A 16,471-nucleotide genomic window follows, 5' to 3' on the forward strand; every position below is an offset into this window, starting at 1 on the left:
AGGGAGGGAGAGAAAGAGAGAGAGAGAGAGAGAGAGAGCAAGAGAGCTTTAGAGTCAACATGTTAATGTGAAAATAGTCTTCAGGATGAGTTTGCACAAGAGTCGGCTTTGTGAAACATCACAGAGTCTTTTTGTGTGTTCACAACTCCACCATAGACAGGTGGACAATGATCTTACCCTTAGGAGGCCCTGGTATAATATTTTTCCCAATACCCAGTTGGACTCTAGACAGGTACTCCTGAGGGAGACTTGGAGGGAGGGGATCATGTGTTTCTCAGTTGCTGTCAATTGTGTACAAATCTGTTTTATAGACATTTCACATTTTCATTGTAATCTCACATATAGATGTCATTGTATCTCTAGAAATCTTACAGGAAGCTTCTCTTTTTACACGGGAATTAAAGGCTTCTCTTTTTGGAAGGTGTTATGGCTGTGTCTGATGCCCCCCAAAGCCTCATGCAGACTTAGTTGGGGCTTTTCAGAGGTGGCTGGATCTAGAGTGTGTGATGCTAGAATTGATGCATGGTGCTGTGCTAGGCTCAAGGGCACTAGGATTGAAGGTGTGAGTGCTGCCCACCCTAAGTAGCCTGGGTAAGATAAAAGGGGCAGCCAGACACTGAAGGTCCCTGGTTGCTCTGCTGCCTTCTTTCTGCCACTCCACCCTGCCTTTAAGCCAGCCGATGACAGACTGAAACCTCTATGAACTGTGAGCTAAATAAACCTTTCCTTTGGGTGTCAAGTATTTTGTCAGCAATGAGAAAAGTAACTAAGAAAGGGGGAGTATTGGAGTCATAAAATCAATAGAAGTTGTAATTAAAACTAGTTGTTTTAAAGTTGTAATTAAAATGTCCTATGATTGGGCTCTCTTTTGAGGATGGATAATTAATATACTTAGGATTATTTTCCAAACTGAAACTTTCATTCCACTGTATCATTTTGACAGATGTTTGTTGCTGAATAGATCAGGTAGGATGATGTGTGAGGCCTTAGCAGCAGAAGTGCTTTTAGTGATCTGCCCTCAGTGTGCGTTATTCAGACCATCAGCTTATCCTTTCTTTATTTCCTTTAAGCCATGATTTCATATATTTCTAAAGAAATGGGAAGAGGTTGAAAAACCAAGTGGTCACTTTGGTGTTCATTAAATTTGTTAACTTTAACAGTAAAGGAAGCAGAAAATGGGGAGCTGATAAAAGCTTTTATAGTGTACTAGGAGCCCCTAAAACATTACTGGAAAACTCTGCAGTAGGATCCAGTCTATGACACAGGCCTGAGGGAAAAAAAACCCTAAAAGACAAAACTAAGAGAGACAAAAAGTGGGGCAATGGGATGACCAATGATGGTGCAACCGACAAAGGTGCTGGCCAGTCCAAGCCGCTGATTTTTATTGGTAATCAATTGGGGTAAAGGTGAGCTACATGCATGGGTGCACAGATGTGCTGTTTCTATGGAGATTAATGTAAGCAAGGCTCATAAAAGACAAGACAAAGCATTCTCAAATTAGGAACAGAACAGACAAAATATGTGGTTGTAATTAAAACATTGTCCTTCTAGTAAGAAGGTTTTAGTTGTGGGAATAGAATTTGGGTGCAAGTTACTCTGACCTCGGCATTATACTGCAGCCAGACTCACTTCTATAAACAAGCCAATTGTGGTGTTAACTCTTCATAGCCTATACTGCTTTGGGGATAATTAATATTGCAGTCTCCTGCAATAGTGTCTTTTTTTTTCTATACTACTGTATCTTTTAAAGAAAATTAATTGGAGTTTAGTGATTTCATTATGAAATTTCTTATTAAACATTGTGCACAAAGAACCTTTGTCCCTTATGCAGATCAAGATAAAATTCTGATCAAATGTCTCCTCAGATTTCCAAATCCTTAGAAAACACATTTTTGAACAGTGATAATAACCCAGAAATGAGCCAGAAACTATCAAGTTAGTATATTAAAAGACAATGGGAATAGCACCTTCTAAAAGAACAGTACAAAAGACTATTGTTATAATAAATAACTTTGCTATAGACACTAACCTATAGATATATTGGCTTTCAAGCTACAATAGCTATTTGAATTTAGTAGATTGTAGATTTTGAAATTGGGCTCAAGTCTTAAAAATTTCACTGTCAAATATGCCTCAAAAACCTGTACCTCTTTCTGCTGAAGTCCCCAAAACATTATCTCCATAACATTATCTTTACATGTGAAATTTAGGCATGTGTTAATTACTGGACTAATAATACAGCCTAACAATCATATCAGAAATGTTATGAGTCATTTTGAAAATATTAGCCATATGAAAGAGGCTCAGGAAGTATATACTGACTACAATTCATTGATCAGCCTTCTCCCTCTATTTCCTCCGCTACTTTCTCTTCTCTTGCAGCTCTTTTACCAAGATAAGACTACGTGTTACTATGTTACTATGTGTTGAAATTGTCATTTTTAATTCAGTAAAAGAAACTTAAAATTGTCATCTAGTTGAATGTACTATTTAATTCTACGTAGTACATGAATCCAGGAGTCCAAGACAGAATGAGAAAGTTTCTGGAATAAAGTAAATGAGTGGGGGGGGGCTAAATGAATAATGTTTTATATTTCCTTTATTATATTTATATTAAGCCTACTGCTTAATTTTTATTTATTTAGACTCAATGATTATTTTGTTGCTTCAGTATCTCAGATATGGACTTATTCTATTCTAGATTTATTCTGACCTGCTCTTGTAAAGAACAGCAATTTCACTACTGTGAGATTTGTGTTATGAGCTCCTCCCCCACTGAATAGTAAATAAATAGTGAATAGTAAATAAATAGTAAAGTAAAAATATTAATTTGAAAATGGATAATGGAACTCATGGTTTATATCTTAGTTACTTTCCCATCACTAGGACAGAATATCCAACACCCACCACGTAAAGGAGGAAAGGTTTATTTTGGCTCACTGTGTGAGTCTGTGTTCAGCTGGCTGCAAGACAGAAACAGCGCGGCAGAGGGGCATAGTGGAGGAAAAATTGCTCAACCCATGGTGTCCCAGAAGGAGACGGAGGAGGAGCTAGGAGAGAGATGCACCCTTCCAGGTCATGCCCTAGTGACCTGTCACTTCAGACCAGCCTCCACCTCCTAACAGCACACTCAGCTACGGAACTCATCCACGGATGAAGTGGGTTTCACTCTTGACAAGCAGAAGACCAAGCCAGGGTTGTGGCTCAGTGGCTGGACTCTTACCTAGCATGTGCAAGGCAGTAGGGTTGATTTCTAGCTCTACAAAAGAACAAAAAGAGTGATCAAAGACCCCCTAATACTCATGCTTGGATAAAAGTTTGTAGGAGACTAATATCACAGTTCTAAGCAGTGAACAAAAAAGGTCATAAAACCTAGTATTAGAATTTTAACTTTATCAAATATGGTTCTTTGTAGTATCTTTCCATGTGTAACTTTTAAAATATGGAAAATAACTTGGTAGGGAATCAGAAATCTTAAAAGCAATGTCAGTTGAAATCCTAATTTAGAAGATATTTAACTCATAGAAAAACTTAGTTCATGTTTTATGAAGCAGTGAATTTATCCATTTATTCCTTAAAGAATTAGTGAACTTTTGCAATGCTCTTAGCATTATTCTTCTAGCTGGAGATGATAATGGCTAATATTTGTCCTTATGAAATTTAGGTACCATTGAAGATAAATAAGGAACATTTAAGCAAATAAGATAACTTCCTATATGTCTTTCTGTGCTTTCTGTGAGGGGGAAAAAAATCTCCAAAAACAAACAAAAAAACAAGACAATGGAATAGAGAACAGTTTCAGGGTTGGGGCTAGGGGCCACGAAAGGATAGCTTTTCTAAGGAGATGATATATGAGTTGACCCCTAACCCATGAGAAGGAGCTAGGTGTCAGAGAGCCAGGTGTGCACAAACATTTCAAGCAATCACTAGAGTTCCTCCTGAATAGAAAAGCAGCCAATGTGGTTGCAGCAGAATGAAGGAGTAGGAAAGGAATCTCAGATAAGGTCAGAATAGGCAGGGTGTAGAATTCACACTTTAAATCATATAAAGCCTTGAAATGCATCAGAGTTTGAATTTATTATGGGTGCAATAAGAAAGCATTGAGAATTCTAAACAGGGAAATTATATGCCTTGACCTAAACTTTTAAAAGAATGTGTGAATGAATGCATAAGGGATTTCTTCCCAAAGAAGTCAATAGGCAGGAACCAGAGAATAGAAGTTAATAAAAGAAGTGCCTTGTAAAACCTTTAATGTAGACAGTACCCTTAGAAATTTCTCAATAGGTGAATGAAACATTTTGTTCATATACTACCAGGAACACTTTGCTGGAAGTATCCTCCAGTAGTAATTTACTTTCTGCAACTTATTATCAAAACTCTTTATGAGCCTTTTGTAAAGAAAAGATAATATGGAAATAACAAATGTATAACATAATTTTGTAAGACCAATACCTAAGAAAGTTGGAAAATGAGAAAGGTAGAAGTTGTTAGGAAATAAACAGATGTACCGTGTCTTTCAATGGAGTCTAAATTGGCCTCTATAAGTTTTTAAAATTTTGCAAAAGAGTTTATCATTGGATCATGGAAAATTTAGATACTCAGTTACATGTGCATTCTTCTAATTTATGAATAAATGTAACCTTTATTCCCATTTATATGAAACCTACAGATCTGCTGTCCCACAGACTTTGAGCACAGATAGTTGACAAAAAGGCTAGATATAGATCCCAACAAATTAATCAGAGGCACATTTCTACAAGGGCCTTGTGATAGCACACAGGGAGCTGTCAAAATCCTGCCATAAGCTCACATGAAATCTATGTTAGAAAATCAGGTTCAAAAAGAATTGCATTCTTGGCAGCATAATGCGATATAAATTAAAAAAAAAAAAAGAGTAAACCCAATATGTGATCCTGGTTGTGATACCAATTGCAGCTTAACTTCTGGTAAGGTATTTAACTTCTGAACCAGTATCTTCTTGTATAGTGTGAGAATATGGCATCACTTACATTCCAACTGTGATAACGTAAGTTATCTTCATTCCACATGTTAGGTATCCATCCTTCCTCTAAAGCTTAATAGAACACACAAGGAATGGTGTGTATTTGCTGAGTGATCACCCCTCTTAAGTTGGTTGAGATGTCTGGTTTAAGAACTTCGCAATAATCTTTTAACTCTTTCAGGATTATCTGGGAGCTTGCATCGTCCTCACCGCATCTATTGCCTCTATTAGTGGATCTTCCAATTCTGGATTGGTGGGTTTGGGGCTTCTGTATGCACTTACAGTAAGTATGGCTGAAAATTGCTTTGATGAATGTATTTGTTATGTACTGCACACATATATTAATAAAAATATTTAAAAAGAAAAAAAGAGAATTCCTCTCTTTCTATACAGTGTTGAAGAAATGCACTATCAACTCTTATGGGTACTAGAAAAGTTTGAATGCATAATAAGACAACATCTTGAGAATAGTAGATTCAGTCCCAAATCTCACATTTTAGGATAGTTTGGATTCATTTCTGACCTTGCAAGACAATTCTTAAAAACTTCCCAAATCCCACGGTTTAAAGCTGTCCCTGAGATCTCCAACCTGAGTCCTTCACAGTCCACTTATGGACAATAAAATAAGTGTGAATATCAATGAGTCCAAATAGAAGTACATATAACTATCCCAGAAATATCAGAGGAAAGTTCACAAAACCTTGGAGGAAGAATGGACGCCTCGGCCAATACAGCTCCTAACCTTCTCCCTGGTCTCCCAACAATCTGAAGCACCTGTGGGTTGTGGCACATGATGAATGCTAACTGTCCTATCCTCAGATATACAGAGATTAAGGAAATTGCTTCCTCTTATTTTAGACATGCTCCTTTTCTGTCCCCTCACACAGATAACCAACTATTTGAATTGGGTTGTGAGGAACTTGGCTGACCTGGAGGTCCAGATGGGCGCAGTGAAGAAGGTGAACAGTTTCTTGACCATGGAGTCTGAGAACTATGAAGGCACCATAGGTATTGTTATGAATATTCTTTTGTTTCACTTAGATATTTATTTTAAACAAATATTACTTGCATGTCAGGCACAATGTTGCTTTCAATTTTGTTTTCCACTTTAACATCCCTCTTATCCTTATTTTGCTTGATTATCAACACCCGAAAACATATGGCTATTGTAGGCCTGAAAAGTCTTGGACACAAGACTAGAGTCCAAGTAGACATTATTTGATAATATTTAAAGAGAGTTATAAAAGTATGCGGGCTTTATTATATTAATTGCCCACCTGAACTGTGCACTATTGTATTTTCTTTATCAAGACCTATTAACTTAGATTTCAAGAAACTTGGTTGTGACAGCCAAGAGTGGTGGCACATGCCAGTCATACCAGCCCGCTGGGAAGCGGAAGCAGGAAGATCATGTTAAAACCACGCTAGGCAACTTAGCAAGACCGTGTCTCAGAATAAAAAGAGAGCTTAGGATGTAGCGTGTGTGAAGGCCCAGGAGTCAATCCCCAATACTGCAAAAACAAAAACAAAAACAATACTTGGATTTTAAAATGTGAAACAAGATTCTCAATTCTACTTGAGTAAATCTGGCAGGACGTTCATTACTGAAGATAGAATAATCTTTATTAAATGCAAATCTCAAACTGAAAATGAATATCTTTGCCTAAATCCTACAACAGCTTTCTAGCTCCTCAAGGACAAAGTCCAAATAAAGTAGCTAAGACCAAGAGACCCTTCACTAGTGAACCCTTGCCCACCTACCTGGTCTCGATTTTCACCATCCACCTCCCCAACTCTTACTTTGACCACATGAAGATGCTATACCTTCTTTTCATCTTTGTTTTTCTCTTTGATGTATTTGAAACACATTTTCCCAGCTCTCATCCTTTGAGATTCATTTGAGTCACCACCTCTTTTGGGGACCCTCCTGGAACCCACAGGTTCTCAGGGCATCTTGGGCCGACCTCCACCCTGTGATGCTGTGGATGCTGACTCACTTGTACCTTCCCCAGGACACAGAAGGCACCTTGAGCCATGCCGTTGACCTCCATATCCCCAGCACACTGCACATTTTAAGCACTCAATGTTTGCTAATCAACTGACTGAACAAATAAATCAAATCACAAATGAACTATCTGTGCTCACCTTGAATAGAATTGAATGTGGACTACCAGAAGGACATGGTACTGGTTAATGCTGCAAAAACAAACACAGGAAAAAATGTTAAGTTCTTAATCAAGATGTGCTTACTTGGTGACTTAATCAAACAAACCACTTCCACAGAGATTGATTCAATATTACTTGATGTTTAGGGAAAATTTTACATATTAAAGTCATTATAAATTTATATATATTTATATCTATATAATTATATTATTGTTATAAATTTATATTTATATATTTCTTTCTACATATATCTCTCTACCTATTATCTATCTACCTGTCTATCTATCTGTCTATCTATCACCTATTATCTGTCTGCTTCTCAACTCCATCCCTCAGATCCTTCTCAGGTTCCAGAACATTGGCCACAGGAAGGAGAGATCAAGATTCATGATCTTTGTGTCCGATATGAGAACAATCTGAAGCCTGTTCTTAAACACGTCAAGGCTTACATAAAACCTGGGCAAAAGGTATGGCTTTACCACTCTTTGATTTGTTTTGTACATGAAAGCTCCACTGGAGCCTCACTGTCACCACCTAAAATCTTCGAACATCCAAGCCAAGTATATTCTCCTCACTAGGCTCACATAATATTCCCTACGCGACATAGTGAACAGTATCTGCATAAAAAAGAAAAGAGAGAGACATAATTATAGTACAGTACATGTTCTCTAATCATATTACCATTTATTAACCTCCCGTGCAAATCAGAAAAGTCAGTAACGGGTGTGTAGTTTAAAATTTCTGGCTTCAGGCTCATGACCGTGTCAGGCATTTCCTTGGGAACCTTTGCCTCCATTGTAGCTGTTGCCCCAGAGTGACTTTTTTTAGTTACTGTAAAAAGAAAAAGTGTGGATTAAAAAGTGAACCCCTTCTACTTTTTGTTCTAAATCCATCATAACTAAGATAAAATGGGATAGATGTTTGTCAGTCCAATAATTTACCAAATGCCAAAATCAAGCAATGAAGGAAAAACAACACAGTCAAACAGAATAGGATTCATTGATGATTTGGCTAAGATTTCATATTTTACTTTTAATGATGATAATTCATAAGATCTAAGCAGAACATGAAGTCCTAGTATAATCATTTAAATAGAATTTTGCTTTTTTCGTGATAGCTTGTCTAAGTTAAAAATGTTCTTGACCACTTTCTGTCCTTTTGCTGAGTCCTCTTCTCTCTGAGTGACAGTTGGTTTCTTAGGTGGGCATATGTGGACGCACTGGCAGTGGGAAGTCATCCTTATCTCTGGCTTTCTTCAGAATGGTCGATATATTTGATGGTGAGTTGTTAGCTAAATTTTCTAATTGGCTGCGTAGTGCTTTCCTTTCACAAATGTAATTAAAAACTCAACTTGCCTAATTCTGCAAAAATAAAAATCAAATATTTAGAAGGACTCTGTGTGCTGCACATGGCTCAAGGCAGGTATTACAAATAAACAGCCTAGAAATAAAGGACTTAGAACTGGGAACGGAAAGTAACTCTAGACTCAGGTCAGGAGATTTCTGCTAAAGAGTTCTAATAAACTGGTTTAAAGAACGAGGTCATCTGCTCTGAAGAGCAGTAGATGTAAGTGGCTTCTCGAGAGGAGGGAAGAAGGGAATGTTGGCTTGCTTCCCTCAGACTAAAAATATACCTTTTTCTATCAAAGGAAGAAATTTTGAGAAAATAACTAATACGTATTTTAAATGTTGGTCCGTGACGCTTACCATCATGTCCTTAATAACATGATTTAATGACACTGAATGCTTTGTGAGGAAGCAACATTTTCTGTTAAGTCTTAAGCACATGAACTGTGTGAAAAAATATTTATTCACCAGGGGTAGTGTTCATGGTCATAATCCCAGCACGCTGGGAGGTTAAGGCAAAAAGATAAACAAGTTGAAGCCCAGCTGGGCAACTTAGTGATTTAGTGAAATTCTGTTTCAAAACTTTAAAAGGAGGAGGGGCTAGGACATAGCTTGATGTGAAAGCCATGGGTTCAATTCCCATTAACACATACACAAATTATTAAGAATTCATTTACTCATAGTAAGAGCATAAAAATAATTTAATCTTTATTTTAGAAAAATATGTCACATTATTTAGTCTATTAACTGGCCTATAAATAGACCAGTACATAAGTAGTATTAAGTGGAAGGGATCCAGCAATGAACTTGACCTCTGGCTCAATGAAGGGCTTACTATTATTACCTATAATGATGATTATAATATTTTGCATGTTATTGTACTTAATGGTTTACATTATTAATTTAATCTATATGACAGTTTTGTGAGATAAAAAGGTCAGCTTATGAACAATGAAATTCAATTATAGTAATTTGGAGGAAGGTTTAAATTCAAAAATAGGAAAAGCATCCATCACTGGCTTAGCAGTCTGCTCTTTCCATGGCTGGTTATAATACACAGATACTTTGAGGACTTTCAGTGAGATTTGTGTCATAAGGCAATTACATGACCCAGAGACAACTGACTAGCCCTTTTCATCAAGAACTGTACCGATGACTGACTATAATAGGTTACCTGATCCTCATGTGTCTAGAAACAGAATTTGGGGCCCAATGGCAACAATCACAGACTTTTTTCCTTTTTAGTAGCATTAGGCTATTAATATTTTAATAGATAATATATTATCCCCACAGGACACAGTTTAGGCTAATCATCCTCGCTTGTTTTTAAATGTCAACCTATCAGGTAAGTAGGCTGCAGTTGCTATTGTGAGCCTGACATACACATTTTGCAGGGCAATCCCTCTGCATAAAAGGAGATGAAAAAAGTAATCTGTCAAGTTGAGGAAAGAGCATCAAGATTGCATTATTCTCTAAGTCTACACACAGTAGGGGGGAAATTTAGTAAAATTTGATGTCTATATCATAGAATTTGCCTTCCTATTTTTGATGCATTGTATTATTCAGTCAATAGAGAAGTGAATGACACAAAAAGCTTCATCTTCAAGATGCTTACATTCTATTGGAGGACAGACAATTAAAAACATAAGGAAATATATAAAGAAAGTAAGATTCTGATAAATCCCATGATGGAAAATAAAGCAAGGAAAGAGGATAAAGAAATAGCAGGAAAGGACCTCAAAAGAGATAAAAAAGTACTTTTATTTGTATGCCCACACAAACTGAATGAACTGAAAATTCCTTTATGAGAAATACATAAGAAATACAAAGTTACTAGCAAAAGGGTGTACTTTAAAAGAAACAAATAACAATGTTTTAAATATTTAAATTGAAAGCTTTATATCCTGTATTTCAACTCAGAAGTAGAAAAGGGTTTTTGTTTTGTTTTGTTTCATGGTGCTGGAGATCAAACCCAGAGCCTTAAGAAAAAAAAATTTAAAGGGTAAACAAATTAAAATTTCACTTGTGACTTAACTCTATTTCTGTAATTTTCATTTTTCCTTAACAGGAAAGATTGTCATTGATGGAATAGACATTTCTAAACTACCACTGCACACACTCCGTTCTAGATTGTCAATCATTCTACAGGATCCAATTCTGTTCAGTGGTTCTATTAGGTAGGTGACATAGTCAGCATCACTGTGTCCCTCAGGATTTATCCTCTGGCTCATAGGAATACTTTGCTCAGAGAATTATTAACCAGGTAGGTGTGAAATACAGTATCAAGATGATAAAAGTAAATGCTGTCCAACAATTTGGATGAGAAATTGTAGAGATGGTAAATTAACCTACTGAAGCCAATCTCTTATATTCCCAAGAGCTCTTCTCTTTCAGTTTTCCAAATTAAAATCCACTTTGAACTCTGTACTTGGGAGCAGTGATTCTTGATAGACATTTCTGAGAAGGTCCTCCTACAGATATCCTGCCTAACTCTTGTGTCTGGCCTGTCCTCAGCAGATATTCTGAGCTTAGTTACTCTCCTTACCTATTTCCCCATTCCTTAACATTTTACTTTCAGCCCCATTTGCTTTGATGAAGCTGTTACAATCTCTATGCATGATTCCTAATTATCCACAAAAAGGAAATGGAGCTATCTACTATTTGCTGGTGCTTTAAATATATTGTCTGATTGAATTCTCAAAACATTGTTCCGGGGGTCGGGGATTTAGCTCAGTAGCACCACACCTGCCTTGCAAGCACAAGGTCCTGAGTTTGATCCCTGGTACCAAAAACAAAAAACAACAACATTGTTCTGGGAAACATACTATTGTTATTTCCATTTTACAAATGAGTGTTTTCAAGGAAGTTGTAAATTGCCCAGTTTCACATAACTATGAAGTGGTAGCACTGCAATTCCAGCCAGTTGATCTGATTCCAAAGTCTGCCTTAATTGCTCCACCAAATCATGCTTCTCATTTCATCCATCTTTTTCTCTCTTGCTCCTCTCCTCCATCCGTGTAATTGCAAAGAACTGTTTGCCACCTCCATTTAATAATTACTCTTTATCTTGAGAAAATGTATGTAAGATTGCTCAACATTACCTGTAAAATGACTTTAATTACAAGTTCTGGATGGGTCAAGTTATTTAGCAATCTTCTAGGCAATTTCTATCATCCCGTATATTTATTATGAATAGTACTATAGTGGTTGGTGTAGCACAGTTTATCTAAAATAACATAATACGTTCCCATACTGACTTATGTATTTAGCATCAGTTCTGCTGGAATATTTTGCTGGACACTATTCAGGTTATGCTGAGCACAGTATGGAGTGGAGGGATCCAGTTAACAAAACTGATATTTTATCATGTATACAAATTTACCTATGGTATCATCAAAAAAGCTTTTGGGTGACATTAAGGTCCTTCATTCACTCATGAAACATGAATTCAATGCTTGCTCTGTTATAGGTGCTGAATACAAAGCAGTAACCGAAATGAACAGAACCTAACATTTTAAAAAAAGAAGACCAATAAGCAAATATACATAAAAGCTCTCTATTTTTATTTCGTCGATTGTATTATTTTAATTTACAAAATAACTGATTTTTTCCCTGCAGATTTAATTTAGATCCAGAGTGCAAATGCACAGATGACAGACTCTGGGAAGCTCTAGAAATTGCCCAGCTGAAGAATATGGTCAAATCTCTAACTGGAGGTCTAGGTATTGTTGCTAAATAACACATTTATTTTGTTCATATGTAATTAATTCTACATATCTGTATGTATATCTTATGTTAGAATCACATAATTCTAGTGTTAGAAATACTCTATATTTATTTATTTTTAGTGCTAAGGATCAAACCCAAGGCCATATGCATACTAGGAACATGCTCTGCCACTGAGCTCTAAACTCTGGTCCAATGTTAGATCTTCTTATGATTAGTCTACAGAAGGTCATTAGGACATTGTAAAATCTTGTGACTTTTCCCTGGTACATAAGACAGTGGGCCTAATGATAAATTCCACTGCATGTGAGCACTCCAGAATATTCCACTTAATACATTTATCTCTTCATTCTTCTCACCGCTGTGGGCACAGGTCAGTTGAATCACTTGCTTCTTGTGGTCATGTCTATTCAGGTCACCTACAGTATCACTTAGCCTCAGAAAATAGGTAACACATTTTAGAGGCTGTTAGATTTCAAATTCCTGGCATGATTTAAGAGAAGGTCATTTCTCCACGTTGGTAGCCACTTTCTTCTTTTACTTACACAATATAATTTTCATCTTGTTTGAAGACATTATGTTGTATTGTTATTGTGTTGCAACATCAGTTTTGGCCATTTCTGTAAAGAATGAAACATATATTTAAACAATTACTGAAAAATTCAATCCAATTTCCGACTAATAAATGATGATGAAATGAAAGAATAGCATGTTAGTAAGACAAGAGTTCATATCTTCTTTAATTCATAAAAATGAACATCTACAGTCTTTGACTTTTGCTTCCTTAAAATCTGAACTCATTTAAGAAAACAGTAAAAATACCAGTAGCTTTTTTATATTCTAATTTGGGAGGTAAGTACCGGGATCGAACTCAGGACCTTGTGTTTGTGAGGCAGGCATGATGCTACTGAGCTAAATCCCCAGCCCCTATAGTCTAATTTTAATACACAATATCTAGTTGCCAAATTGATAGCGTCGTTTTGGCATCTCATTTTATAAAAAAACTCAACATACAAAACAAAACCATGTGTATTTGTTATTTTATTTGGAAAGGAGGGCCTACTCAAAAACAAGAGCTTTTATGATTTTAATTAAGTTCCAAGTAGAAGCAAACCACAAGCAAAAATCAAGACAGCCTGTCTTTAAGGGAAGTTTTATTGACCTTGCTAGTGTCAGTTGTGGGAGTAATTCCAGAACTCTGGATGAACTTTCCCGTAGTAATTTTTGTTATTTCCTGTGGAGAGCCCAGAAAGTCTATGTGAGACATTGATTCATGCTTACAGACCTTCTCTCTTGGCATTTAGAGACCCACCCCCACCACCATCATGAACAGCTGGAAAGATAAACAGTTATAGTACTCTTCCTTAACAAGAGGGCCCGTTCCAAACTATGGCCCTAGAGTTTGGCGCTTATGACATACATAGCTTAAACAATAAGGGATTGTCTTTACACTATGTAACTCACCAAACATTGTGTTCGCCATCTTAATAATGGTGACACCAATTTTCTTAACAAAGGTCTGGTTCAGGCCAAATCTGGTGAAGAACATTCAGCATCCTCCTTAGTTATTACATAAATTAAAATTGGGAAAAATAAATGCGCAGCTTCCAAGCATGAAAAGTTATAAAAATTTGATGCAGTGAGAGCCTAATTAATAGAAATTTCCCCCCAGGATTTGACTGAAAAGTATTTGAGTTCTAATTAAGGAAATTTTTGGAAACAGAATTCATCTGAAATTCACAATAGCAGTTTATATAGAGATTGAAATAAAAAATAAAACGTTAAGCATAATGAGGATATATCATTCATTTATCCATATCACAGTGTTGTGTTTAGTGTCCATGCGAGATACCATAGGATGAGAAATACATAGATAAACAAAAGCAAACCCAATCCTTGTCCACTGGTTCTTACAGTCTAGTGGGAGAGTGTAATGGAAAGAACTGGAATTAGAACAGGGAACATTTCTTATCAAGCTCTATTGTGTACTTGCTAAGTGTGACCTTGGAGAAGCCCCTTACGGAATTACAATAATTAATTTAAAAATTCCCAAGGTCTTCCAGTTTTCAAAATGTTTAACAATATTTTATGTCCTGTTATTAAGAGGTAATTCATCTAGCATCATCTTCATTTTCCCAGAGTTCAGTTCCACTTTGTCTTTCTATGGGAAATACTTGCTCTAGTGCAAAATGATCTCCTACATGCTGCTCTGCTATTGTATTTTTCAAAACTTTGCCCAAGGAGAATGTCAATCCCCTTTCTCTAGTGAAATCATTGCTTCTTTTCTGACTTAGATGCAGTTGTCACAGAAGGTGGGGAGAATTTTAGTGTTGGCCAGAGACAGCTGTTTTGCCTTGCCAGGGCCTTCGTGCGCAAGAGCAGTATTCTCATTATGGACGAAGCCACAGCTTCCATTGACATGGCCACGGTGAGTGCAGATCTTGAAACGTGCATGAAAATGACATTTGATATCATTCCTTATTGGGTTCTGAATCCTCAGTACCATTCTTTTGAATGATTTCCCAATCATCTCCCTGATCAGCCGATGATCACACTAAGAAATCCAGTAAGCAACACACCACATGTGCATTGAAGGAGTTTCTGTCACCAATAAACAGAAAATAAATTCTGCTTCACTCTTTTCCTTTTCTTAACATTTTTACTGTAACATAATTTTAGACTTCCAGAAATGTTGTATGGAAAGGACAAATCATTTTCAGATACCCTTTAGTCAGGTTCCCTATACATTTTGTTTTGAAATTTATTGATTGATTTTTTGATGCACACAATAATGTATATGTATATGTAATAATGTATAATGTATATGTATTGATCTATGTATATGTTACAGAAGAATTGTCAAACTAATTAGCATATCCATATCATTAGAAGTTTATCTGTTTTTATACTGAGAATGTTAAAAATCTATCTCAGCAACTTTGAAGTATATAATTTTGAAATATATATATATATATATTATTGACTGTGGCCGCCATCCAATGTAATAGATTACCACAACTTATTGCTGTTATCAAAAAGACAAGAGACAGCAGTTGTTGGTGAGGATGTGGAGAAAGAGGAACCCTTGCACACTGTTGGTTGGAAAAAGTATAGCGATTCCTTAAAACCCTAAAAATAGATCCACCATATGATCAATCTTACAATCCCACTGTTGTGCATATATCCAAAGGAATTGAGATCAGTGTGTTGAAGAGACATCTTCACTCTCATGTTCATTTTAGCCTTATTCACAATAGCCAAGATATGAACACAAGTTAACTTGCCCTCAACAGATGACTGGATTAAAAATGTTTTATATATATATATAATATATTATATATAACATGTTATATATAATGTTATATATTGTATTATATATTTTTATACAGGGAGAGAGATAATGGAATACTATACAGACTTTCAAAAGAAGCAATACCTGTCATTTGTGACAATGTGTGGTCATTATGTTAATAAGCCAGTCACAAAAAAGATAAATACTGTAAGATTTTACTTATTTGTTCTATGTATTTGTAGAAAGGCTGTTACCAGAGGCTGGGGGAGAAAAACAGATAGAGAAATGGAGAATGTTAATCAAAGAGTGTAAATTTCTTAGATTCAAGATACAGGTCTTAGTGATCTATTGTACTGCACACTGCCATCACTTTTTGATAAGTTTTCAAAACAGTATAATTCCAAGGCTCAGTTGATAAAAGTACTACATTGTATTCAATAATCATGCCATAGAAGTTCTAAAGTATTTAAATCTTTAATAAATTATTGATAAGCAAGACCAATCATTTTCTAAAGGACTTTGAAGAGGGATTTGCTAGGATTAATGACAGCTATAGTTGACAATGGTCTTCTGCATGTGTTCGTGGCAAAAAGCCAGAGATGTTGCTTTTTGAAAGAAATTATTTTAAAGAGTCAACCAAAAAGAGATGTCTGGAAGCTTGTGATTGGTTAGGGATAATGTATTAAACCACAAACTATGTATGAGCAAGCCTTGACTTTTTTTAAGTTACCTTGATATCAAAAGTTTGACATCAGTTTGATCCCTGGTACCAAAAAAAAAAAAGTTGACATCAGAAAATTCAGACAAATTTTTTTTTAAATACACAGTTTCACGTTATTTTCTTGCTGCATATTTTACACATGGTAAAACTACCCGAAGAAGTGAAATAGTTTCAAGATTGTTAAGAGCCAATTATAAACCAGGCTTGCTGGCACCCAC

General features: G+C 36.0%; 1 protein-coding gene across 10 annotated transcripts in view; it reads left to right on the plus strand.

Annotated features, from left to right (window-relative positions):
• Positions 1–16,471, plus strand: part of Abcc9 (ATP binding cassette subfamily C member 9) — a 132,200-nt gene that overhangs the window by 109,409 nt on the left and 6,320 nt on the right. For all 10 annotated transcript variants that reach the window (XM_021259110.2, XM_087214025.1, XM_087214027.1 and 7 more), the window contains 7 exons: positions 5,184–5,285; positions 5,890–6,010; positions 7,505–7,635; positions 8,369–8,447; positions 10,583–10,691; positions 12,133–12,236; positions 14,535–14,668. In XM_021259110.2, the coding sequence (XP_021114769.1) occupies positions 5,184–5,285; positions 5,890–6,010; positions 7,505–7,635; positions 8,369–8,447; positions 10,583–10,691; positions 12,133–12,236; positions 14,535–14,668 (780 nt within the window). The remainder of the gene's footprint in view (positions 1–5,183; positions 5,286–5,889; positions 6,011–7,504; positions 7,636–8,368; positions 8,448–10,582; positions 10,692–12,132; positions 12,237–14,534; positions 14,669–16,471) is intronic.

This window comes from Heterocephalus glaber, unplaced genomic scaffold (assembly GCF_053883595.1).
Source record: "Heterocephalus glaber isolate CG9 unplaced genomic scaffold, H.glaber_assembly_v1.0 deba00001444, whole genome shotgun sequence".
Classification (NCBI taxonomy): domain Eukaryota; kingdom Metazoa; phylum Chordata; class Mammalia; order Rodentia; family Bathyergidae; genus Heterocephalus; species Heterocephalus glaber.